The sequence below is a fragment of the Pecten maximus genome, chromosome 3 (assembly GCF_902652985.1).
Source record: "Pecten maximus chromosome 3, xPecMax1.1, whole genome shotgun sequence".
Taxonomy (NCBI): domain Eukaryota; kingdom Metazoa; phylum Mollusca; class Bivalvia; order Pectinida; family Pectinidae; genus Pecten; species Pecten maximus.
This window is the reverse complement of record NC_047017.1, coordinates 28,448,192-28,474,446: the sequence shown is the minus strand read 5'-3', so window position 1 is coordinate 28,474,446 and position 26,255 is coordinate 28,448,192. Positions and strand designations below refer to the sequence as shown.

Genomic DNA, 26,255 nt, shown 5'->3' with positions numbered 1-26,255 from the left:
GTTTGGGATCAACCTGATCTCCACCTAAAGGTTGGCCTCTCACTACAGTTTGGGATCAACCTGATCTCCACCTAAAGGTTGGGTCTCAATCTGCTTTCACCTTAAATTTTTATTCCACCAAACTGTATATAATCGAAAACACACAGTGATGGACATGCCAACAGGTAATGGAATTTGCCGACTGCTACAGTTTGGAAATTTTCTCTTGCTATAATGGGAACAGGTACCGAAATCAACTGGGATACGTAGGTATTGGAAACAGGGGTGTTATTATCTTGGAATGGAAAATAAGTTATTAATTGAAATCTTTTATGAGATATCTTATATATTATATATATAAGATATCTTATAAAGAAAATAAAAGAAGATATATCATTTAATATGTAAGATATCTTATAAAGTTTATAAGATATCTTATATAATTATATACGATATCTTATATAATTTTGTAAAATCCTGGATCAACATTGCTCCTTGAATAAATGACAACTTGGCTTGCCATAGTCATATGACTTTTCATTTGGCTTGATTTATCATTCCAATGTACGCAAAGCCATGCGATACTGAATTCCCATGCTACGGGCTTGATACACGAGAACACGGAGATGATTTATTGTGTTTGCGTCATCGTTCGTGAGTTTTCAATTCAACGTATCAATTGAATGTTACTAAGACAAAGATGTCAGCTTAATGTTCTGAATACTGTAAACGTGTTAATTTACACGAGGGGGAAATTTAAACCAATCAGACGGAGTGCTTTCGATCGCGAAAATTTCCCACAGGCGTATTATTTGGATATCATTTTACGTAATCTCGAACTACATATTGGTGGATCGGTCGCGAAAAATATCCCCACGCGTATAGTTAATATATCGAAATCGCGAAATTAACCCACTCATCTATGAATGGTTGTGCACAGATTCACCACATGATGTATTCGTACTCTTGTTCATGACTGACTGTCGATATCACACTTGTTAGGATGTAGAAAACGAAATTGGGTTCCCATGAATATATTACCTACCGGAGAAAACATTTGAAGATGCCGCTTTCTACGTCGGGAATATCCACTGTACAGCTTTTCTCCGCCAGGGGGCCGTACAACATAGCCCTAAAGACTGAACTCCTACTAGCCAGGACAAACTTGTGGGCGGGGACTACATCTGACCCCGCCTTTCCAAGCTTAAATGAGATGTCACAGTCCACTTCATTAGTCAACATATAGTCCATACTCTCCAGTAATGAAAGGTCGTCCTGCCAGTTGGACTCCATAGTGTTTACTCTGGAATATCCACAATGACACGTTAAATTACGTTCAGTGTGTTAGATATAGGGTTACGTTAATGGTAGCAAGTTGTTAGTATCTTTCAGGTTCAGTTCAGAGCAGAATATTTATTATAGATTATGTTGTCACTTTGTAATAAGCAATGCTTTCCGAGATGGATTGTCAGTATCTACGTACATTTTTGTATAACAGACAAAAATCACATGTGGCAACTTCCTACCAGCTTCACGATAGGAAGAGACCGTCATCAATTTCATAATTTATCAGATTTTAGTTTATAGAAAGCAGCTCTTGGTGAATCCTTATGTTTTGTTGTCAGGATTATTTTCTTCTTTGATAACGATTACAACCAGTGTTCAAAGTGGTATTCGATCAAATAATAAAATATTGGGAAACTACCAAACTGTAACAAGTCAGGTATCAAGTAGGATAAGACCTTTAATTTTCTTCCGGGTTATTTCCTTTATAACAAAAGGGGAATCCACAAACTACGCATACTTTATCCTATAAATACATCGTAAATGGGGTGTTTGCAGTTTTTGTTGACATTAGGGACACTCCGATATGTAATCGACCAACCATATCAGTTGCGTTTTGATTGGTTGGTTGTGAGCATGGCCCTAGCCGACTAACTATGGTACACATATAGGAAGTAATGATATGTAAGACTGGAAAGCTTTGTGATAGATAAACATTAGAAAGACTTGTACTTAGGTAATCCTCCTTACTGGAGTTGCTGGCTATATATTTGTTCCCTGTATGTAAATCCCTTATATAGAAATACCCTGTTACTTCCTACTGTACTTACCTGGCCACTCTGGTTTGCATATGATAGATACCCAACCTAGAACGTGTATCCGCCTGACACATGTCTATTTATAGGACATCAATAATCGACGTATGACGTAGAGAAATCACGGACCGTTAACACACATTTAGTCGTTCTATTCATATAATTTAGGGTTTCCCTCTGTTTACTCCGCATTCATTTGGTTGTCAAAATCAAAATTAATAAGTTTTGGTCTAGATACAACGTATTTAATCAATATGTTAATTCACATCGATGGGTTACCATGACACAGTCAGTGTAAACATTTACCTATGGTCGCTACACCTACCAAGCTGCAACTGTGTAATCGTAACGGAACAGAATGAGGTTGATATATATACACATCGCCAGGTTCACAAAACAATTTTTTTTTTTTTAAATCTATCAGCTAGGCATTTAGATTCATGGCATATAATATCAGTTTGTATATTGGCACTAGTATAGTAATCGTACTGAAAGATGCCAACTTTTCGATGGTTGATTTATTTCATAAAGCAATGTAATGAGGATCCTATTTATACAGTATACAATGAGAGAGTGTTTGTAGTCAAGTATCATTGAGGACAAATATTGTTATAGCTCTTTTTTTTTTACAAAGTTTCTTTTAGCGTTTTTATGTTGGTCCTGTTCATTAATTAAGTTTGGTCTCCACCTAAACTTTGATCTCCACCTAAAGTTTTGTCTTCACCTTAAGTTAACTAAAAATTGGTCTCCACCTAAAGTTTGGTATCTGACTAAAGTTTGGTCTCCACCTAAAGTTTGGTATCTGACTAAAGTTTGGTCTCCACCTAAAGTATGGTATCTGACTAAAGTTTGGTATCTGACTAAAGTTCCTAAGTTTACCAAATACATTAACATATAGCGATTATTAACATTTAGAAAACGGAATATTCTCGAAGAGGATCTCGTTTAACGTTGTCCAATTATGTCAATAGTCAAGTGACGGCAATAACGGAATGTCCAACTGAAAAAACCAAATGGAAGGATAAATAAGCAGATGAAGAAAAACAGATACAATAAATACACACAAACAAAAAAAGTACACATCAACGTCACACCACAAGAAAAACACCCTTTTAGAAAAGTAGGAAGCATTTTTACAGTTAATTCTGTTTATACTGCATAAGAAACCTATTTCAAACAAAAAGACTGAAACAAATGTTAATATGTTTCCACTCCAGACAAAATATTCCCGTAATGAAACTTTATTTGCAAAATGTTAAAATGTCGCAACAGATGTTTCATCCTGGAATAAAGAAATTGTTTATAGGAACCTTTCAGGTGTGTTTTCTACTTTACATATATCTGTGAGATGTTCAAGATGAGTCGGGGTTAGCTTTATTTGAACAAACTGGAGTTTGGATTCAACAAGTTGCGTAAGCATATAACTGTTTATGGAAACGTAACAATAATTGTTGCTGCTTATAAACTACATGCCATGGTCCTTTTAAAGCAAATGCACGAAGATATTTCGGTGAAATCAAACACTGAAATAAACGAAGAACAAAAAAAATCCTCTTTTGAAATTCTTCTCATTGAAATGCTGCACAGGAAAACATAATCATACATATCAAATTACAAAGATACCTATTAAAAATCAGAGAGGAGATATGTTACTAAAGTTGCAAAAACTATCTCCTAGTTGTAAATGATACTGAGCATATATAGTACATGTAGTGTCCCAATAACTGTGGCTATTTCGTTCAATTAAGCTAAGAGTGTTGAATGGTGTTGAACAACAAAATCTAAATGTCGGCCAATCACAAGCCACTCAACGCTGCTATATTGTTTACTTGTATTGTTAAAATAAATCTAAATATCAAATTTGAACAATATTTCAGTCAATAAGAAAGCACTTACAATTAGTTGTCATTTTGTTGAATCGGCATATTCCTTTTGTCAAATTTTACTTACATACCTTTGAATGAGTTCTGACCAATCAGTAGACATTCAACAGCAATCATTGTGTCAAATAATTAAGGCAGTCTTATTGCATTGGTGTTTATAATACCATATCCACCTGCATAAAATATAAAATGCATCCAATTATATATTTTTATTTGGTTATCATGATGATCCATTGAAAACAATCATTCAAGTCTTTTAATTGTGATATGCCAGTTTTCACTTTTCTTTTTGAGTTGCTGTATTTCCAGAATTTCTTAGGGTTTTCTTTTATATTCTCTGCAGTGAATTTTTTTCCATTTCCCGTCTAGATTTCCTTAATAAGCACTTGATTTGATTTCACAGCTTACAGTATTCCTTATATTTTTCCTCGCATCTTGTTTCCATATATCTTAGCCAAGCCCAGTGTTTTTGTTGGGTTTTTTTTTGGTTTTTTATTATATATTTTCTGTATAACTTCCTTAGTTAGAGGAATACATCCAATTTTTCTCTTCCTCTGTTGTTTTGTTTGTGGAATATATTTATCCATACATGTGTGAACCAGTTCCAAAAAAGTTGTTGTATATTGTGTTTACGTCCCCTTTCAGAATCTCGTCCCAACTAATTTTTTTTCATGCAATCACAGTCTCCCTTGTTATAATTTCCCCGGTATAAATCTTTATCAGGTTTTTGACTATAACATATTTGTACTTCAGAACGAAGTGATCACGGTGGCCGAGTGGGCTTTGGTGTACTATATCTTTCACCATTTCCTCTTCGTTAGTAATTATTAAATCCAGTACAGTTGGTTCACATCCTGGTCATTATTTAATGAATATGGATTCCAGTTTAATAAGTTGATGTGGGTTTTCACTAGACATTGTTGACGTGGAATTTATCAGATTATAAAGGTTGTCCATATTTTGCTTAACAGTATTAGGACTTTTATTTATACAACCAATTAAAGGACGATCGTTTGCAGTAAGTTTGAGTTTGGTCAAAATACAAAGTACTCATATTTACTTCGGTAGCTTTGTGCTTTTTTTCTCGTAAATTGCTACCTCGCGTTTGTAGGAATTTTTATTTAAATATTGATCGAATCCTTCTTTGAAGAGTTCAGTTCTACTAGGCAAAAATCTGCTGTTTTGGGGATATATCTCTGTTATTCCAATTATATCTAAACTTTTTTTTCAGATATAATTTTATTTTAAGCTCTTCTAATTTGTTTAAAAGTCTACCCGCGTTGGTATAAAAGCATACGAAGGGTTCTGCTCGGCTTAATTTCCTGTCGTACTTTTTTATTACTTTCCAGGCCCATGGGGGCCCCAGACTTTGTAGATGAATTCCCCCGACGTATTCTTATCTCTTTTCTTTTTAACTTCCCATAATAGTTGCTCCTGTTCCCTTTCCACTTTTGTCAAATCGTTACTGATCTTTATATTTTTAAAAGCATCTTCATCCCCCAAAATCTTTGTTTCTGAATAAAGATTTTTTTATCCTCCAGATTCTTTAGTTTTATTAACAATGGCCTGTCTTTCCATTGTTTCTTGGCGATATCTTTTTCGAATTTTGCCATACATACGGGTCACCCATCCTTGATCTAGGGGTTAGGATCACTTACGCTATGTGATCGTAACCCCTCGATTATCTAAGATGATGCATCAACATTAGAAGAGAGATCTGATGAACAAATATGAAAAAGACAAATACAATGTATATACATTATATTATATACATCAATATTACCTTCATTGGGTTGGCTTCAGGGATTGGATTGGATTTGACCAAACGTCAAAAAATGTTCATGTTCAATTCGTTAATACGTAGCTTTATTTGTCAATCTTGAACAATGCTATATATAGTTATAGTGTGGGGAACTCACGGATTGTTTTTACAACATGATTGTGTTTAAAGAAACTAAGTTACTTAGGGTGGGGAAAGCCCTTGGGTTCAAATATATTCATAACTTTATTACCAGTAGCGATTTAAAGGAATTATCTCTATTTCCACTATTGGGCCCCGCCCTTTGGCCCTTTGGGGGTCCGAGTCACTATTTATGCAACATTGTTCTTCCCCCAAAGATGTTACTGACCAAATTGGGATCAAATCCATTCATAACTTTATGACTAGTAGCGATTGTTCAATTTAGATAGCGAGCTTGTTGTTCAACAGAATGGCTTGATATGCTAATCAAACGCCAATAATTTGATTCGAATAGGTGATATCACTTATAAAAGTTGGAAAACTGTATGCTCCCCAATTCCATCATGTGTAACATGTCTTATATGGGAGCAGTCGTTTGTATTGATTCTAAAGTAATATCACCTATTCGTTTCATTAAGTGATATCACGCTTGAAACCCTGTTCCGTGTGGGACAAGTCTGACCAGGACTGCCGTGGTATCAAACCACCTCCAACAACCAAGTGATCATCTCTGATCCAATATATCGTTACCGGATTTTGACTAAGAGTCGGTATCCATCTCAAATCGCTGTATTCGAAATACTAACTATGAAAAAAAATGACTAAAAGTCCAGAAGTAAATTGAAAATCTATAATTTTATATATCATCATCAACATAACAATAACAAGTGATATTTACACATAAACGATTGGAATAAATAGAGGTTATTATATTATAATGGACAATACTTTACTTCCACAGGAACTTGAATTCACACTTAATTACTGAACGACTCCCTCTCTGTCATCATTAAAATGGAAGATTGTTATAAGAAACTCTGGAGTTTTTTACGACTTGACTAATATATAGATCACAGCCAGTCAAAATACTGGATATCTCAAATTTGATGACATATCTCTAGACTTAACACCAAATTAATAGCTCAGTATACCAATAATTTAATCTATAAAAGAGTCAAATACTCAAATTACAATAATTAAATAGTTCAACATTAATATCTGATACTTTAATAATAGGTATAATTTATATATATAAGGATAGACTCAAACTTTGCGACTTTATCATCAGACAGCGAATCCAGTCAAATAACTCAGTGAGTTTTAATTATATTAAGATAATGGATTTTTAAATACCAGTATAACACCTCTTCCACAAAGAGTCTCCACTCTCTTGCAGGCAATCAACTTTTAGGTATGTATACCAGTAAAAATCCTAAATAACTATTACTATTAAGATAGTAATTAATAGTAATTCAGCCACACAATATAATAACCTGTAAAATAATTACACCAGTACCACACCTCTTCCATATAGAGTATACACTCTTGTAGGCCACCAACTTTTAGGTTTGTGTACCAGTAAAAAGATCCACAGATTATCTCAATGAATATATTATTTATATTATATAGAGTATGTACTCTATATAGACTTAAACACTATTATTCCAATACATAAGTATTATCTGACTGCAAAACAATATAATCCGCTGTGTGATAAGTACGCACGTACTAACATTGCATCTATTCCGATTGCGATATGAGTTTGGATCGATGTTCATCCAATGCCAACAGGCCAGAACTGACGAAATGCATGGCATGTCGCCCTTTTATAGACTTAGGTCCTCATCTCGTGAGGACTTCCTCATCAGATGAGGATAATTCCATTCGGCTAACCTCGGTCGATTCCGGTACCCTTCATCAAACCTCGGCTGTATCAGAGATTTGTGATGCGGCTGCCTATCAGATGAGTGGGACAATTCCTCATAATATGAGGAAAATCGCCATGGAAGACGTGACCCAAAAGTTCAGGGTCAACGCTCATTTTTACTACAACCAAATCGCTACGTCTAGACGATTCCTTCCGCGAAATAGTGCGGGAAATACGTGGTAAAAATACAGGTTTTAAATAATTACTATACATCTAAAATGTTATAAAAACCTTCCTTTATACAAGCCAAAGTTAACTTTAAATAAGTAACAACAGAAGTGTGCGATTTACGGAGCACACCTCGGAAATAGTTCTACATGATGTCTGCATAGATCGCCATGTTGAGCGAGGGACCGGGATGAAGAGTATATTTATATTTCTATATATGGTCTATATATAAATTGAAAAAAATTTCACTTTTTTTATATTTTTTTTTAATGACACTTCCTTAACCAGGTTGTTCCATGGATACGGGGTAATAGATCAGGTGAAATAAACCGGAATTCAGTCTATACGTATCGTGAGATGCCAAATAAGTTGTTTTTGGTTTGTTACAATTTTTCGATTAATACTGATTTATTTAACATTATGCTTATAAAACCACCTTTAAAATGAGCAGATCCATCTAATATGATAAGTTCGGTGTTAAACAAGTTTTGAATTTTTATTTATTTATTTATTTATTTTTAGCAGTGTACAATAAAAATATACAATTCTGAAAAATGAGGCAAATGTTTTGGATATGTAAACATAGCTAGTTAACCCTACATGTTACATATACTAAAGTATATATATTTGTAATTTATAAAGCATTTGAAATTTTAATACGGCTGTGAAAGATTAGTAAACCTATTTTTCCATGTTTTTCAGACCTTTTAATGCCATGGTAACAAATTCAAAAAACTTTTTTAAAGATGCAAAATATAAATATTTGCCCTAAAATGACACAATTCCCAACACAATTTTTTTTTTTTTTTTTTTTTTTGAAACCTATTTGAAATTTTATATTTCTATCCCAAAGACAGAATCAATCTTTTTTTTCACTGACGTTCATCATTAAGTTTTTCTGCTATCTTACCTGATATGCAAGGTACCATTTTTTGCTGTAAACCAACACTAAATTTCCGCCGTAAACACACTTTCAGAAAATCCGGAAATTTAATATGTAAACGGATGATCCGGAATATAAGAGCATAAACCAAGTTATGAAATCACTTATTTTAGCTGAGTATTGAAATTGGTACTTTTGGAAGCTTCAAACCGATGTAAAAATATGCAAAGAAATTAATTTACGATTAACCGGGAAGCACGCGGTTGTTTTCGTAGAACCTACATTTTAGTCAATGAATTGAGATTGATTTATGATTATGTTCGATACTAAAACACCATATTATGTATCCATAACACTTTTTTCTAAATTGTTCCGAAGGATATGAGCTCGTTTTCCTGACCTACAGTATTTATGAACGCCTACTTGCTATTTCTTTTTTATACTGCATAGTAAAATATGCTTGACTCATAAACAGTAAGTTTTACATTTCTGCTGATATTCAGATAAGTAATATACAAAACAGTACATCAAAATACCTTTATATGCACTAGTATTCATTAAATAAAGATAGGTAGATATTTACCTTTGCCTATTTGTACTACTTGCATTAATATAAAAAATACAAACTGTTAGTATACACAGGTAAAACTACAGTGGCGAGATGTGTCTATTATACAGGTCAAATCTACAATGTATCACTGTTTTGAAAAAGTGATTCAATATATCTGTCCAATGTGTACATCTGTTATTGAGAGAGATGACGGAGAAAATGTAAATTCAATACGTCCACTGCTTACATTCGAGTTTCCATTTTGACCATAATACGCCCATATTGAGATAAACTGTCAATGTATAATTCGTATCGCGAATTACAGCAACAGGTTCAGTCCTTGTATGCAAATATGCGTGGTTTATACAGTTTAATATATAGTCCCGGTATCCGTATGTACAGGTTTCTGGATTACACAGTTGAAACTACAGTCACAGTATGTACAGGTATCTGGATTATACAGGTAAGCTTATAGTTCTTGTAAGGAGAGGTATCTGGATTATACAGGTAAAACTACAGTGGAGAGGTGCGAGTACAATACAACTTAAACCTGCAATGTATCAACGTTTTGAAAATGTGATTCCATATATCTGTCCCTGGAAACACCTGTACTATTTGTTGATAGATATGACGACGAAAATGTAAATTTAATACTTCCACTATCTACATTCGATATTCCATTTTCACCATAATAAGTACAAGGACCCCTATTGAGAAAAACTGTCAATGTATAATTCGTATCGCGATTTACAGCAACAGGTTCAGTAAAATTCACCTGAAAAGTTTTCTCAGTTGACGTCGATGCCACAGTTGTATGAACCTTTTGACCGAGTTCCGTGATTTCCACGTGGACGTTGTACGTTGTGCTTCCTTCTTTACAACCAAAGAGAATAAGTCCAACTATGTACACGGGCTCAGAGACCTTAAACATAATAGCATCTTTAGAATTATTTGACCACATTGTGCCGCTATCTTTGATGTCATTACCCTGAAACCTAAAACATGTGTACTCTTTTGTCTGCACTTGTGCACTTCTCATTTTCGATGAAAATGGCGAGTTAGAGAAGTTACCGGTTGCGTAGCCACGAAACACAACAACTTGTTCCTCTAGAGAGAGCAGGTTTTCATTAGCTTCGGAGATGGAAGCAAACGTCTTCTGACTCGTCAGCGGAAACCTGACTAAGTAGAGGAGATCCCCCAGAACCTGTCGTCTGTTGGAGCCGTTCACTTCTAGACACTTCTCAGTACATCGGCAATCAGCCCACGACACAACAGCAGCAAAGATGTCCTCCTCTTTGGCATCAAGTTCTTCAGATCTGAGAACTTCACCTAGACAATCTGGGCCTAAACTTGTGAGAAGTTTGGATTCCACGATCTCGGTGCACTGATTTTGTATGAACTCCAAACATTTCTGACGTAATTCTCTATTGTCAAATAAATTGGCGTTCTCCATTATGGTACACACGTTGGCTGTCGACATGTTGTCCATCATGAATTGACCACATTCCTTGACCAAACGCCTGACATTATATTTATGGGCTGTATACATCAGAGCGGTCACGTTGTCCGAGGTTATCGCGCAGTTGTCTGTGTACACATATCTGCAATTAAATATGTTTTCAAGTAATTTTTGGAAACATTGTGTTAAGATCACATTAATGTAAGTGATACTACAATAGGTACTATACAGGTGAGGCCAGAGCTTTGAAGACAAATCTATCAAAATTGAGCGCTTGTCTGCAAAGCTTTGGCATCTTAACCGACCACAGACAACATATACAAAGAGTTTAACATATGTATTTACGTTTTCTGTTTCATCTAAAACCCGAATAAGTAAAGTTATGCTCAGTCGTTTGGGTTCAACGACTGGAATAGCTTGCTTTCGGGTGCAGATTAATTGATCAACTAAATAGTGAATGTATATGATAAAATATACTAAATACATACAAGTTATTCATCATTATTTATCATTAGTAAATTCATTTTCTACCACAATACCCTGTGTTATTCAACTCTCAGACCATCAGTTAATCATTACAGCTGTTGATTAACAATCTGTTTAAACCACACGTGGTATAAACTCTGTACGCATTTTGATTGGCTAACACGGTGAACTTTGACCCAAGCTGCAATTGTTATTGACGTCATCAATAATCTAATGACGTCACATCACCGGGTCCCGGTACACTTTATTTGCATACGCGAAATTATACTTGGCCACGTTTCCCTTTGATTCGAACCGATATTATTGTGGTAGAAACAGGTCACACGACTCGAAATTGTTGGATATGGAATTTATTTCACACTCGTAAGTTATTTTTTAAAAGTTGCAAAAAACACTCGCTAAAGCTCGTGTCTTTTGTAACTTTGAAAAAATAACTCACTCGTGTGAAATAAATTCCATATCCAACAACCACTCGTTGTGTAACCTCTATTTATTCATTTCCTCATGTGTAGTCCTCGATGACTTATTTGTGTCCCGAATGAATTGGTGCATTGATAACTTCACTTTACGCCATATAGAGCGACATTTGCATACGAGTGCACCAATTTAGGAATTGAAAGCGTGTCTTTAAATTTTTGGATATAAAAGTTTGACGACAATTGGCAGATGCGACAATAGCCCGCCTTTTAGACACTATGTCAAGAATGCATCATGTATACGTTGCTGATGGGGTCAGAATATAGAGACACATCGCTGTCATATGACTTTTCATTTGGCTTGAGTTATCATTCCAATGTACGCAAAGCCATGCGATAGTGAATGCCATATTACAGGCTTCATACACGAGAACACGGAGATGATTTATTGTGTTTGCGTCATCGTTCGTGGTTTTCAATTTAACGTATTAATTGAATGCTACTAAGACAAAGATGTCAGCTTAATGTTCTGAATGCTTTAAACGTGTTAATTTACACGAGGGGAAAATTTAAACTAATCATGCGGAGTCCTTTCGATCGCGAAATTTCGCACAAGCGTATTATTTTGATATCATTTTACGTAATCTCGAACTACGTATTGGTGAATCGGTCGCGAAAATTACCCCCACGCGTATAGTTTATATATCAAAATCGCGATATTAACCCACTCATCTATGAATGGTTGTGCACTGATTCACCACATGATGTATTCGTACTCTTGTTCATGACTGACTGTCGATATCACACTTGTTAGGATGTAGAAAACGAAATTGGGTTCCCATGAATATATTACCTACCGGAGAAAACATTTGAAGATGCCGCTTTCTACGTCGGGAATATCCACTGTACAGCTTTTCTCCGCCAGGGGGCCGTACAACATAGCCCTAAATACTGAACTCCTACTGGCCAGGACAAACTTGTGGGCGGGGACTACATCTGACCCCGCCTTCCCAAGCTTAAATGAGATATCACAGTCCACTTCATTAGTCAACATATAGTCCATACTCTCCAGTAATGAAAGGTCGTCCTGCCAGTTGGACTCCATAGTGTTACTCTGGAATATCCACAATGACACGTTAAATTACGTTCAGTGTGTTAGATATAGGGTTTCCGTTAATGGTAGCAAGTTGTTAGTATCTTTCAGGTTCAGTTCAGAGCAGAATATTTATTATAGATTATGTTGTCATTTTGTAATAAGCAATGCTTTCCGAGATGGATTGTCAGTATCTACGTACATTTTTGTATAACAGACAAAAATCATATGTGGCAACTTCCTACCAGCTTCACGATAGGAAGAGACCGTCATCAATTTCATAATTTATCAGATTTTAGTTTATAGAAAGCAGTTCTTGGTGAATCCTTATGTTTTGTTGTCAGGATTATTTTCTTCTTTGATAACGATTACAACCAGTGTTCAAAGTGGTATTCGATCAAATAATAAAATATTGGGAAACTACCAAACTGTAACAAGTCAGGTATCAAGTAGGATAAGACCTTTAATTTTCTTCCGGGTTATTTCCTTTATAACAAAAGGGGAATCCACAAACTACGCATACTTTATCCTATAAATACATCGTAATGGGGGGTTTGCAGTTTTGTTGACATTAGGGACACTCCGATATGTAATCGACCAACCATGTCAGTTGCGTTTTGATTGGTTTGTTGTGAGTATGGCCCTAGCCGACTAACTATGGTATACATATAGGAAGTAATGATATGTAAGACTGGAAAGCTTTGTGAATGATAAACATTAGAAAGACTTGTACTTAGGTAATCCTCCTTACTGGAGTTTCTGGCTGTATATTTGTTCCCTGTATGTAAATCCCTTATAAAGAAATACCCTGTTACTTCCTACTGTACTTACCTGGCCACTCTGGTTTGCCTATGATAGATACCCAACCTAGAACGTGTATCCGCCTGACACATGTCTATTTATAGGACATCAATAATCGACGTATGACGTAGAGATATCACGGACCGTTAACACACATTTAGTCGTTGTATTCATTTAACTTAGGGTTTCCCTTAGTTTATTCCGCTTTCATTTGGTTGTCAACATCAAAATTAATAAGTTTTGGTTTAGATATTTCATCAATATGTTAATTCACATCGATGGGTTTCCATGACACAGTCAGTGTAAACATTTACCTAAGGTCGTTACATCTACCAAGCTGCAACTGTGTAGTCCTAACGGAACAGAATGAGGTTAATATATATACACATCGCCAGGTTCATAAAACAATATTTTGTTTTAAAATTTATCAGCTAGGTAATGGAAATTGTCATTTAGATTAAAAGTATATAATATCAGTTTGTATATTGTCACTTGTATAGTAATCGTACTAAAAGATGTCAATTGTTCGATGGTTGATTTATTTCATAAAGCAATGTATTGAGGATCCTCATTAACAATATGATATATATACAGTATACAATGAGAGAGTGTTTGTAGTCTAGTATCATTGAGGACAAATATTGTTATACATAGCTTGTTTTTATACAATGTTTCTTTTTGCGTTTTTATGTTGGTCCAATTGATTAATAAAGTTTGGTCTCCACCGTAAGTTTGTTCTCCATCTAAAGTTTGGTCTCTGACTTAAGTTTGGTCTCTGACTTAAGTTTTGTCTCCATCTGAAGTTTGGTCTCTGACTAAAGTTTGTTCTCTGACTAAAGTTTGGTCTCCACCTAAAGTTTGGTCTCCACCTAAAGTTTGGTCTCAACCTAAAGTTGGTCTCCACCTAAAGTTTGGTCTCAACCTAAAGTTTGGTCTCAACCTAAAGTTTGGTCTCCACCTAAAATTTGGTCTCCATCCTTTAGTTTGGTATCTGCCTAAAATTGGTATCCGACTAAAGCTGTGTCTCCATCTAAAGTTCGGCCTCCATTTAGATATTGTTCTCCGAACCATGTTTGGTCTCCACCTAAACTTTGGTCTTTGATTAACGTTTGGTCTCTGAATCAAGTTTTGTCTCCAACTAAAGTTTGGCCTCTGACTTAAGTTTGGTCTCCATCTAAAGCTTGGTCTTTGACCAACGTTTGGCCTCTGAATAAAGTTTTGTCTCCGACTTAAGTTTAGTCTCCACCTGGTCTCCACCTAAATGTTTGCCTCTCACTACAGTTTGGGATCAACCTGATCTCCACCTAAAGGTTGGGTCTCAATCTGCTCTTCACCTTAATTTTTTAACTCCACCAAAATGTATATAATCGAAAACAAACAGTGATGGACATGCCAACAGGTAATGGAATTTGCCGACTGCTACAGTTTGTACATTTCTCTGGCTATAATGGAAACATGTTCCGAAATCAACTGGGATACGTAGGTATTGGAAACAGGGGTGTAATTATCTTGGAATTGAAAATAAGTTATTAATTGAAATCATTACTCTTAATTATCGTAGTTGTAAGCTTTCCCTGCCGGTTACGTCGTAAGTAAATGTAGATAATTGAACGGTTTCAAGTTATATATCATATATGTTTCACGAGTAGGACATGTCTCAAAATTTTGTCATCTTTATGAAATATTCAGTTTATTCATGGCTTCCAAATGCTGATCTGTTAAAAATTTATTTATTCGCATTATGTTTTTCTGAAAACGATGCCGTATATCTGTCCTCTACTGTCGGAGGTAGAGTTGTTATTACCAGGAGTAGTTTGGAAGGTAAACACTGTGGATTTACATGTAACACGTGCCATTCCGTTTTCACCCTTGGGACCACAAGGACCATTTTGTAGATCTGCTTTCAGCGTATAGTATGTATCAGGTTTGATTGCAACAGGTTCATAGAATGTCGCCTTAAAGGTTTTCTCGGTTGACCCCAATGTCACCGTCAGGTCAGCAGTTTGGCCGAGTTCTACGATACCTACACAAACTCTGTACGAGGAACTCGGACTTCCAAAGAGAATAACACCAACAATGTCAACAGCTTCTGACACCTTAAACTGTAATGTATCTGGCTTTATGTACGCCCATCTACCAGTCTCTGTGACATCCTTAAATCTGTAACAATTATTAACACGATGACGATTTTTAGAGGGAAATGGAGCCCCCGAAAAGTCATTAGTAACGTGTCCTCTCAATAGCTGAATCTCCTCCGTTGATTGTAAAAGACCGGTATTCTGTTTACAGAACGACACGAAGCTATCGGCGCCCATCAGCGGAAACCTTACTAGGAAGAGAAGATCCCCCAGAACCTGTCGTCTGTTGGAGCCGGTCACTTCTAGACCCTTCTCAGTACATCGACAATCAGCCCATGACAGAACAGCAGCAAAGATGTCCTCTTCACTGAGGTCAAGTTTGTCAGATCTGAGAACCTCACTTAGACAATCTGGACCTAAAGCTGTTAGAAGCTTTGATTTCAAGATATCATTACTATGATTCTGTATGAACTCCAAACATTTCTGAAGTAATTCTCGTATGTCAAATAAATGGGCGTTCTCCATTATGGTACACACATTGGCTGTCGACATGTTGTCCATCATGAACTGACCACATTCCTTGACCAGACGTCTGACATTATATTTGTTGGCCGAATACATCAGAGCGGTCACGTTGTCTGAGGTTATCGTGCAGTTGTCTGTGTACACATATCTGCAATTAGATTTTATAAATGTATTTGGTAAATTGGTTGTCAAATCATAAAACGTTCGGGGAAATCCATATATTAAATCGAGTATTATTTTACACGTCTATAAATCCCTACTATTGTGCAAGTTAACAGAAGTAACTTGTTAGTATGTGACAAGGGCCATGCTGTTGACTTGTAATTAGGTAAGCTGTATGTTCATTAAAAAAAAAAAAAAAATATGCGAAAAAAAATGCATGCTTCAGGAGAATACAATTAGTTCATGTGTATCACATATATTGCACAAATTACCATGCTGTTATGCTCACAGGTGTCAATAGCGCGCAAAAGGAGCAGTTGTTTGACCAAATTTGATTTACATATACATTGTACATATAGTCGCTTATTCTATGATTTTGAAATGCAAATGGAAATTTTAAATAATACCACTAATATAAGGCATGAAGGGAGGCATTTCAAACATAACAAATGCTCTTATAAGAGACTGTTATAAAGAACACTGAACATGGCAAGAATACTGTTTTTAGGGGGAAATTTTCAACTGCCAAGTTTGACGTTAAAGATGCATATTTCTGGAATAAGTCCAAACTCCAGTGTTACTACAATATATGTCTTGAAAATATCCTACTGTCTCTGAACATATATATTCATAGTATCCAATAGAAGTATTTTTATCAATTGCATTACCTCCCTTGATGTCATATTTGTGTAATATTAATCACAGCCGCCAGTCAAAGTAGAATCTAGTACTATAGACACTTGTCAACATGCCGTAGATGTTATTTCCAGGTCTGATAATTTGTGTGACATTTAATTATTCGCTGCTGAACCTTACAACAAAGTAGTCCTACTAAAAATGTCAGCATCTACTGCAAATTATCGGATATTTTGAGAAACCACATATCCAGACAATCATTTTGGTATTACATGACTAGATATGTGCATATTTGTGGTTAGTTTTAAAAATTCAGCATTATTTTCGTATATAGATTCAATTAATATTCGTGATATCTAGGTGACTTACAGATGATAGGGAGAGTGAATTTTTAAATGGAGGCTATGATCACGAGCATCAAACTCAAGAATATAAAAGGTATATATCGAACCTATATGTATAGTTTCGTTTCTGAATTTCATTTTTAGTAATCTCTCCTATGGTCATTTTTCTTTCTTAAACTCATTCTCACATTAATCTCACTAACAATTCCTGTTGATCTGGGTGATGTCTTAATTAGTCTTGATAAGAAGGGAAGTAATTGTGAAGGAATTGCGCGCGCGCGCGCGCGCGCGCGCGCACACACACACACACACACACACACACACCCACACACACACACACACACACACATTATATACATGATGTATTTATGATGATTTGCACCAAGTTGAGAAATCTTTAGAATGCAATGGCAAGCTAAGTTGTCATTCAATAATAGAGCAATGTAGATCCAGAACTGAACCAAATTATGTAAGATATCATATAACGTATTTAAGATAATCTAACAAAGTATAATTTAGTATATTCTAAACGTAGGCATAATTGCCTCTATATTCAGATCGTAGTCAGTATATTATTAAAGCAAATACTCCAACATTTGTCTAGGCGGTTTTCGAAACTGATTAAATTTGGGGCTTGAACTACATTTTCTAGTAAAGCGTTCCAGCTGCTCACAGTTCTTTAATTTCCTACATTCCAGTCTACTTCTTGATTTATCCAGGCTGAGTGAATGTCTCTGGGTCCTTCTCTCTTGCTTTACTGGCAAAAAACCGCTTGATGCTATTGACTCATAGCCTCCCTTCAAGATTTTGAGAACTTCAATCATGTCATCCCTATTACGTCGGTATAGTAACGATTGGAGTTTAGGACGACGCAATCGTTCTTCATACGAAAGATATTTCACTCCTGGTAGTAATTTCATAGCTCGCCGTTGAACCTTTTTCTAGCAGATCAATGTTGTTTGTATGGCTTTCATATGCTTTCTCTTTATTGCAAATGGGGTCGAACTAAAGCCTTATACAGTTCGCAGATTTTTATTTTATCCAAGTGTGTGTATGATCTTCTGATAGCTCCAATTATTCTATTGCTATTGCTTTGTTTACAACTGCTTGTAGATTATTTCTAAAGTTTAATTTATCATCAACAATCATTCTCTTCCGTTCCTCTGATAACGTTAGTGTTTTTCTCAGACCATCAACATCCTGATATAAATGTTAATTGTTGGATCTATTCTTCTTTAATAAATTCATTGTTTTGCATTTGGCCGGATGGAACTTTTACCTTTATCTTCGACAAACAGCAGGGCGTTGGAATAGACGACATTTGGCAGGTCATTGATGTACAGAACAAACAACGAAGTTCCCAGGGAATTAACTTGTGTTATGCCACTTCTTAAAAAGATATAATATAGAAATATCTAAGCATTAAACTGTTTTTGTATGGTATTTATGATATATTTGAATGCTAGAGCTTTGCAAGCAAACAACATAATGTGCGTTAGAAACAGTTCAACGCTTACATTAACATTCCTTTTACTTTTTTATTTATTAAATGCTATAAGTCATATCTAAAATTCATAATTCCCGCCTTACCGACAGTCAGCAGATTTTTTGTTAGTCTTTGGAACAGCCGGAACACGGTCGCGTGCTTTTGGGCAAACAAAATGATACATGGCATATTTTGTATAACAAATAATGTAGACAAGCATTATTAGTCGTAAAAATTAATTATCCTGGATAGTGTATATGTAGTTCCGGTTTGTGTTTTAATAATACGCTGGTAATTGTATATAGCGCATGATGGAGGACATTTAAACGTACATCAAAGCCAGAGCTCTCAAACAGACTATATAGTGACAATATATTGAAAAGTATAAGGTATCAAATATCGTATGTTAAAAAAAAAATATGAAATCGCTTGTGTAAGTATAAAAATATTGCGTCGTTTTTTTCTTTATGAGATATTGTATTTATTTTATGAGAAACCTTATATTATAAAGTATCTAAGATATATCAATTAATCTTCTGTCAAAACGAAAAGCTTATAATGAACGTGATTCACGTTGTATTTCAGAAAGTAAGTTTCCAGATAAACTGAAACAGGTACAGGTTATTTTTAAGAGAAACCGCTCACTTTGTAAATAAAATGACCGTCCAGTCCGTATCCTTCCTATCGTGTCTAAGGTCTACAATGTCTAGATTACACAATGCACATGGATATTTAGTAGGAACCGTATGTTCTATTTGATGTCCTTCATAATGCCAGATTGGTGTTTTGGACGCATGTTGGTCAGCCAATGATATAGCGATGTTAGTTTAAACTTGCTGTCTGATCGAGGGACCAGTAATATTTTGTTAGTGCATGGCAAGTTATATCGAGTGTTGAATAGTTGTTCGAGCATGCGCAATACTTTCAGATCCGACAGACAACTATGAAACGGAATAAATGCATTGTATATGCACATTTAACTGTGATATACATCAATGTTACCTTCATAGGGTTGACTGTAGGAATTACCTACACGTGGAGATGACGTAAAAATAAACAACTGTTCAATGAAGGTAGCGAGCTTGTTCCTAAATAGAAGGTTTGATATACTAGTCAAACACCAAAAAGTTCTTTGATATTTTTATTCTGAACTAGACCAGATATATGTTATTTCGGATATCTCACTTCCCTCATTGACATAAAATCATACTAATTATCATGTTTGTTCTCAATTGTTTTGTTTTTTTTAATTTTGAATTAATGTAAGAGAAAGAGAGATGAACATAGACAGCATTAACACTGCGAAAGATCGATGATTTCGGTCGTGTAATATCACGGGTGTAACGATGTACCCCCGTATCCCTGGGTAAGCCCCGACCAAGTAAGAAGTGGACCGATCTCATCACAGCGTTGAACTTTTATTAATTGAATTGAAATACATGTCTTACAAATTCTTGTTATCAATGTGGCTGTTTTTAAACATAAGTAACTGTACATGAAAAGAAAATCGATAGGGGTGTCATATTTTTTGTGGTATATATCCTGAAGAACAATAGTTAGACAATATGTAGTACAATGCTGTAATAAGTTTCATGCATCCCACTGTGTACCAGCATGTGAACATCAACAATAAAATATATGATAAAAAGTCCCGTACTTTTTACATTAACATACAAAATACAAAGAATGATACATACAACATCAGTATTTACAACTATACACAGGTAAAACTACAGTCAAGGTATGTACATACAGTTATTGTATGGAGAGGTTTCTTGGTTATGCCGGTAAAGCTACAGTCCCGGTATATAGTTATCTGGATTATACAGGTAAAACTACAGTCCCGGAATATACAGTTATCTGGATTATACAGGTAAAACTACAGTCCCGGTATATACAGTAATCTAGCTTATATAGGTAAAACTACTGTCCCGGTATATACAGTTATCTGGATTATACAGGTAACACTACAGTCCCGGTATATACAGTTATCTGGATTATACAGGTAAAACTACAGTTGCGGTATATACAGTTATCCGGTTATACAGGTAAAACTACAGTCCAGGTATATACAGTTATCTGGATTATACAGGTAAAACTACAGTCCAGGTATATACAGTTATCTGGATTATACAGGTAAAACTACAGTCCCGGTATATACAGTTATCTGGATTATACAGTTATCTGGATTATACAGGTAAAACTATCCCAGTATGTACAGTTATCTGGAGTATACAGGTAAAACTGTAGTCCCTGTATATACAGTTATCTGGAATATACAGGTAAAACTACAGTTTAGAGGTGTGACTATAGTACAGCTCAAACCTGCAATGTATCAACGTTTTGAAAACTTGATTCCATATATCTGTCCCTTGGAAACATCTGTTCCATTTGATGATACAGATGACGAAGAAAATGTAAATTTAATGCTTCCACTATTTACATTCGATTTTCCATTTTGACCCATTATAAGTTGCAGGGCCGTTATTAAGAAACACTTTCAATGTGTAATTTATATCATGATTTACAGCAACAGGTTCAGTAAAATTCACCAGAAAAGTTTTCTCAGTTGACGTCGAATCCACCATTGTGTCGACCTTTTGACCGAGTTCCGTGATTTCCATGTGGACGTTGTACGTTGTGCTTCCTTCTTTACAACCAAAGAGAATCAGTCCAATTATGTTCACGGGTTCAGAGACCTTAAACATCAAAACGTCTGTAGCAGTACTAGACCACCGTGAGCTGCTATCTTTGCAAATGTCATTACCCTGAAACCTAAAACATGTGTACTCTTTTGTCTGCACTTGTGCACTTCTCATTTTCGATGAAAATGGCGACTTAGAGAAGTTATCGGTTGCGTAGCCACGTAACACAACAACTTGTTCCATAAGAGAGAGCATATTTTCATTAGCTTCGGAGATGGAAGCAAACGCTCTCTGCCTCATCAGCGGAAACCTGACTAAGTAGAGAAGATCCCCCAGAACCTGTCGTCTGTTGGAGCCGTTCACTTCTAGACACTTCTCAGTACATCGGCAATCAGCCCACGACAGAACAGCAGCAAAGATGTCCTCCTCTTTGGCATCAAGTTCGTCAGATCTGAGAACTTTACCTAGACATTCCGGGCCTAAAGCTGTAAGAAGCTTGCATTTAACGATACCATTACAATGCTTCTCTATGAACTCCAAACATTTCTGACGTAATTCTCGATTGTCAAACAAATGGGCGTTCTCCATTATGGTACACACGTTGGCAGTCGACATGTTGTCCATCATGAATTGACCACATTCCTTGACCAGACGTCTGACATTATATTTATGGGCTGTATACATCAGAGCGGTCACGTTGTCCGAGGTTATCGCACAGTTGTCTGTGTACACATATCTGCAATTAGATTTTACAAATGTATTTTGTAAAATGGTTGTAAAATCATATAATGCTCGGGGTCATTTAAATAGAAAACCCAGTATTATTTTACAAGACTTTATTTACATTCTGTGTCACATTTGCCTATGTCGTTAGTAAACCAAATTGAAGCTATGAGACTGTATACTACAATTTACAGTCATTCGGTCAGAGTAGGAATACAGCCCCAGGTGCTGTTTTGATTAAAACAATAGCCGCCAGTTACTTTCGGCCTAGAGAGCTTTCGAATGCTTGCATTTATTTGCGTAAGCAACCACAAAAAAATGAAGTAACTTCACAGGTTATGAGAGTAAAATGTAGTCAACACAAAATTATTAGAATCGCCATTCTTGATCTAAACGAAGTTAACAATTTTGTCGTGGCACGACAACGGTCCAGCATTTATAAAAAAAACTTGTGAAAAATCGCGAGTATCGACATGGTTTCCGGTTGTGTATGGACACTGGATTTTAGTTTTGTGGTTATTCACTCAAAGGCCTATTTTACTCCAAAATCGAGTTCCTGTAAAGTTGAACATCGCCTGCTAAGTTAGCGACACTGATGTGACCGGTTAGACTGGAATCTGTTTCGAACGAAATATTCTTGGAATCGTTTTCACCTACTGTCAAGACGACTTTCATTTAGAATTTAAAAGCTGATATTCTTCTAAAAATAAAGTAAATCCAGTCGATAGAAACATAAGTGTTTCCGAAAATTCGAGTCTATCCAGTGCAATACCTGTTCATCACCGCATCACTTCTAAATGATATCCGTTTACAATTGCGCAGAAAACGGCTTTGATTATTTGACGATATCTACGAAAGTGTATGAAATAAACCATTTTAGTGTATTTGCTATTAATAACGACATGAGGGACTATATAATTCCTTCAGGAAATTTCGGCTGTTCCGGTATTTGAACTTGATGATGTCAGTGATAGGATAAGCGGCAAATTTAAACGCGTCATAAGCTACAATAAATCAATAAAAAAAGTCTTCATGAATGTAAATATAAGCATTTAACTGTTACCAAATGGTAGTATACAGTCGATATGAATACAATTTGGATGACAGTTCAATGCTTAAATCAATCACCACTATTGCACAATTTAACAGAAGTAACTTGACCAATGGTTAGTATGTGTCATGGGCCTTGCTGTTGACTTGTAACTTGGTAAGCTATTTGTTCATCAAAAAGAAAGACAATAATGCGAAAAATTAGGTCATGTGTATCACATATATTGCACAAAGTTACCATAAGCTTAGAAGTGTCTATAATATACAATAAGAGCAGGTGTTTTACCAGATTTGAGTTTATATATAGTATATATATGTAACAGAGTGCATGATTAATTTAATTTAAATCACTGCACTACACTAGGGATCGAACCCGGGACCGTGTAAGACTTCTAAAATGAATGTTCAATTGTTAAGTCTTACACGGACCCAGCTAGTATTTACCAGGATTACATATACATATACTCATTGTTCTACATTGACATTGAAATGCAAATGGAAATTTTAAATAATACCACAAATATATAGCATATAGGAAGGCATTTCAAATATAACAAGAAATATCTTTAAAAAAGATAAACGGCATAGTTTTAATGCTGGTGGTTATAATGTAAAACTACTGGTGAAATAAATTAACGAACTACGATGTAATCAATAAATGCGTAGTTTCAGCAGGGATAACAAAATTATATCAGTTTGAATCATTTTGGTGATAATAAGACTGCAAATGTGTCATTTGAATAGATGCATCCACTTATTCAGCTTGCATTCAATTTAAAAGGGACATCACGGTCAAAACGTTGTAATTTTCCCTGAATGTACGCGTTTTGTTCCTTTCCAGTTATGTTTCTGTGATGTTCCAATGTTCACAGTCAATCCCTATGTCCAGCTTGACCACTCGATTTAGTTGGGAATCCCCCTCTAAATTTAGCGCGGAAATTATTTTTAGATCATTACGTGACTGTTTTGAAATCGTGGCAACACAAACACACGATAGTTTACAAGGCGATATCTATATTCCACCTGGGTTAGTTGGATAACGACATTATACACAGTGGTTTAAATGTTAAATAACACGTTCTGTATACTTACGGCAAACATATCTATCTGTAAATACCGAGTTTGTGTAAATATTACCGAGATTATCATGACCTAATATCAAACAATCAAGCAGAATACGAGCGGCGTCCGTATTACTGTTGTTTTCATGTTTGAACTGTTACAATCTATTGTACTGCTTCCCAAGTTTAATTCTAGGATTGTGTTTGACCCATTTTCCTGTTATTCTATTCATTGCGGAAGCTGTTATCGTTTTCACCCCCAGTCGATTCACATTGGAAGCCATTTTTGTTTCCATGTGTTTTAGTTTGTTGTGCGCATGCGTTTATCGTATATGTCACAAAATTTGCATATTCAGAGTGATAACATTTTAATAATTGATAATTGATGTTTTTATGTACATACATCATCGAATTCGAATGGTCATTGTTCAGAAGGTTATTTTTTTTAAAAAGATATACCCAATAATATGATAAAAAATACAAAATAAATATTGGTTTACCGTGAGGTCCCTTTAACTTTGTTTTTAACTGTATATCTGCATTTTGCATTGACCGCTACATTGACCAATCACATATACTTCATCTTGACCAGAACGCCACCTGTCGCGTCATATCCGGGGCCAAAAGAAAATTAGACGGCTATGCCGAAAAATGCTCTTACTGTTTTAAAGAACACTTAACATGGCAAGAAGATTGCTTTAGGAAAAATGCTCACCGCTGAGTTCGACGTTAAAGATGCATATTACTGGAATAAGTCCAAACTCCACATTTTAACTGCAATATATGTCTTGTAGACATCCTACTGACCAGATGTCTTCATAGCATCCAATAGAAGTATTTTTATCAATTGAATTACCTCCCTTGATGTCATATTTGTGTAATATTAATTACAGCCGCTAGTGAAAATAGAATCTAGTGCTTTAGACACTTGTCAACATGCCGTAGATATTGTTATTTCCAGGTTTGATTATTTATATGACCTTTAATTATTCGCTGCTGAACCTTACAACAAAATAATTCTTCAAAAAAAATGTCAGCATCTTCGGCAAATTATCGGACATTTTGAGAAACCACATATCCAGACAATCATTTTGGTATTACATGACTAGATATGTGCATATTTGTGGATAGTTTTTAGAATTCAGCATTGTTTTCCTATATAGATTCCATTATTATTCGTGACATCTAGGTGACATACAGATGGTTGGGAGAGTAAATTTTGAAATCGAGGCCATGATCACAAACATCAAAATCAAGAATATAAAAGGTATGTATCGTACCTATGTATAGACATATTGCCGATCATTGCTATAAATCCTGTGCACAGATTTTGTAAAAGAATTTTCACTTCAACGTTCTGGCTGTAAGTTACTTTGACATAGTAGTCCAGGTCGGTACATACCTCGATGACCTGTATTTAATTGAAAGCTCATCATTGATTGGTTATACAAAATGTACTAGTATGCAGTTTGTCGACGGATCGTAATTCTGAAGTTTTTTCGTTGAAAATGTAGATATCATCTTGTTGTACTCTGTAGCTGTCGATATCACATCATTCTTTATAATGTACAAAGAAAAAAATGGTTGACCATCTATAATTTACTTACCGGAGAAAACATTTGAAGATGTCGCTTTCTACGTCTGGAATGTCCACTAAACAGCCTTTCTCCGCCAGGGGGCCGTACAGCATAGCCCTAAATACTGAACTCCTACTGGCCAGGACAAACTTGTGGGCAGGGACTACATCTAACCCCGCCTTCCCAAGCTTAAATGAGATATCACAGTCCACTTCATTAGTCAACATATAGTCCATACTCTCCAGTAATGAAAGGTCGTCCTGCCAGTTGGACTGCATAGTGTTTTAAAATCTGTAATATCTAAAACAGAAAAATACGTTTGATAAACATCTGTATCGATAGATATCCGATTAAAAACTTACAACGTAGGATTTAGAGAGATTCATGTTGCCGAGGACCAAGGGAAAGTGGTATGGTCTACCCCGTCATCTAGCTCTGAAGTATTTTACTACCCTGTGCTGTTTTAATCTGCACGTGTTTTAT

At 35.5% G+C, this 26,255-nt stretch overlaps 3 protein-coding genes across 3 annotated transcripts in view; all 3 read right to left on the bottom strand.

The window, feature by feature from the left end:
- Nucleotides 1–1,139, bottom strand: part of LOC117323815 (neuroglobin-like) — a 47,887-nt gene extending 46,748 nt beyond the window's left edge. The window contains exon 1 of the mRNA XM_033879277.1: nt 1,025–1,139. Within this exon, the coding sequence (XP_033735168.1) occupies nt 1,025–1,036 (12 nt within the window). The 5' untranslated portion in view covers nt 1,037–1,139. The remainder of the gene's footprint in view (nt 1–1,024) is intronic.
- Nucleotides 1–26,103, bottom strand: part of LOC117323813 (BTB/POZ domain-containing protein 6-like) — a 29,795-nt gene extending 3,692 nt beyond the window's left edge. Inside the window, exon 1 of the mRNA XM_033879276.1 lies at nt 25,803–26,103. Coding sequence (XP_033735167.1) covers nt 25,803–26,050 — 248 coding nt within the window. The 5' untranslated portion in view covers nt 26,051–26,103. The remainder of the gene's footprint in view (nt 1–25,802) is intronic.
- On the bottom strand, nt 9,477–13,600 carry LOC117323812 (BTB/POZ domain-containing protein 6-like). Its single transcript, XM_033879275.1, has 3 exons — nt 13,516–13,600; nt 12,449–12,705; nt 9,477–10,831 (listed from the first exon to the last, which is right to left on the bottom strand). Exons 2-3 carry the CDS (start codon nt 12,694–12,696, stop codon nt 9,775–9,777), a joined length of 1,305 nt encoding a protein of 434 aa, XP_033735166.1. The 5' UTR covers nt 12,697–12,705; nt 13,516–13,600; the 3' UTR covers nt 9,477–9,774.
- Nucleotides 26,104–26,255: the final 152 nt, after the last annotated feature.

Coding starts and splice junctions, on each gene's coding strand:
- LOC117323812 (XM_033879275.1), bottom strand. CDS start 12,696: ATGGAGTCCAACTGGCAGGACGACCTTTCATTACTGGAGAGTATGGAC. Junction 10,832..12,448: donor ATCTTCAAATGTTTTCTCCG/GTAGGTAATATA, acceptor ATTTAATTGCAG/ATATGTGTACACAGACAACT.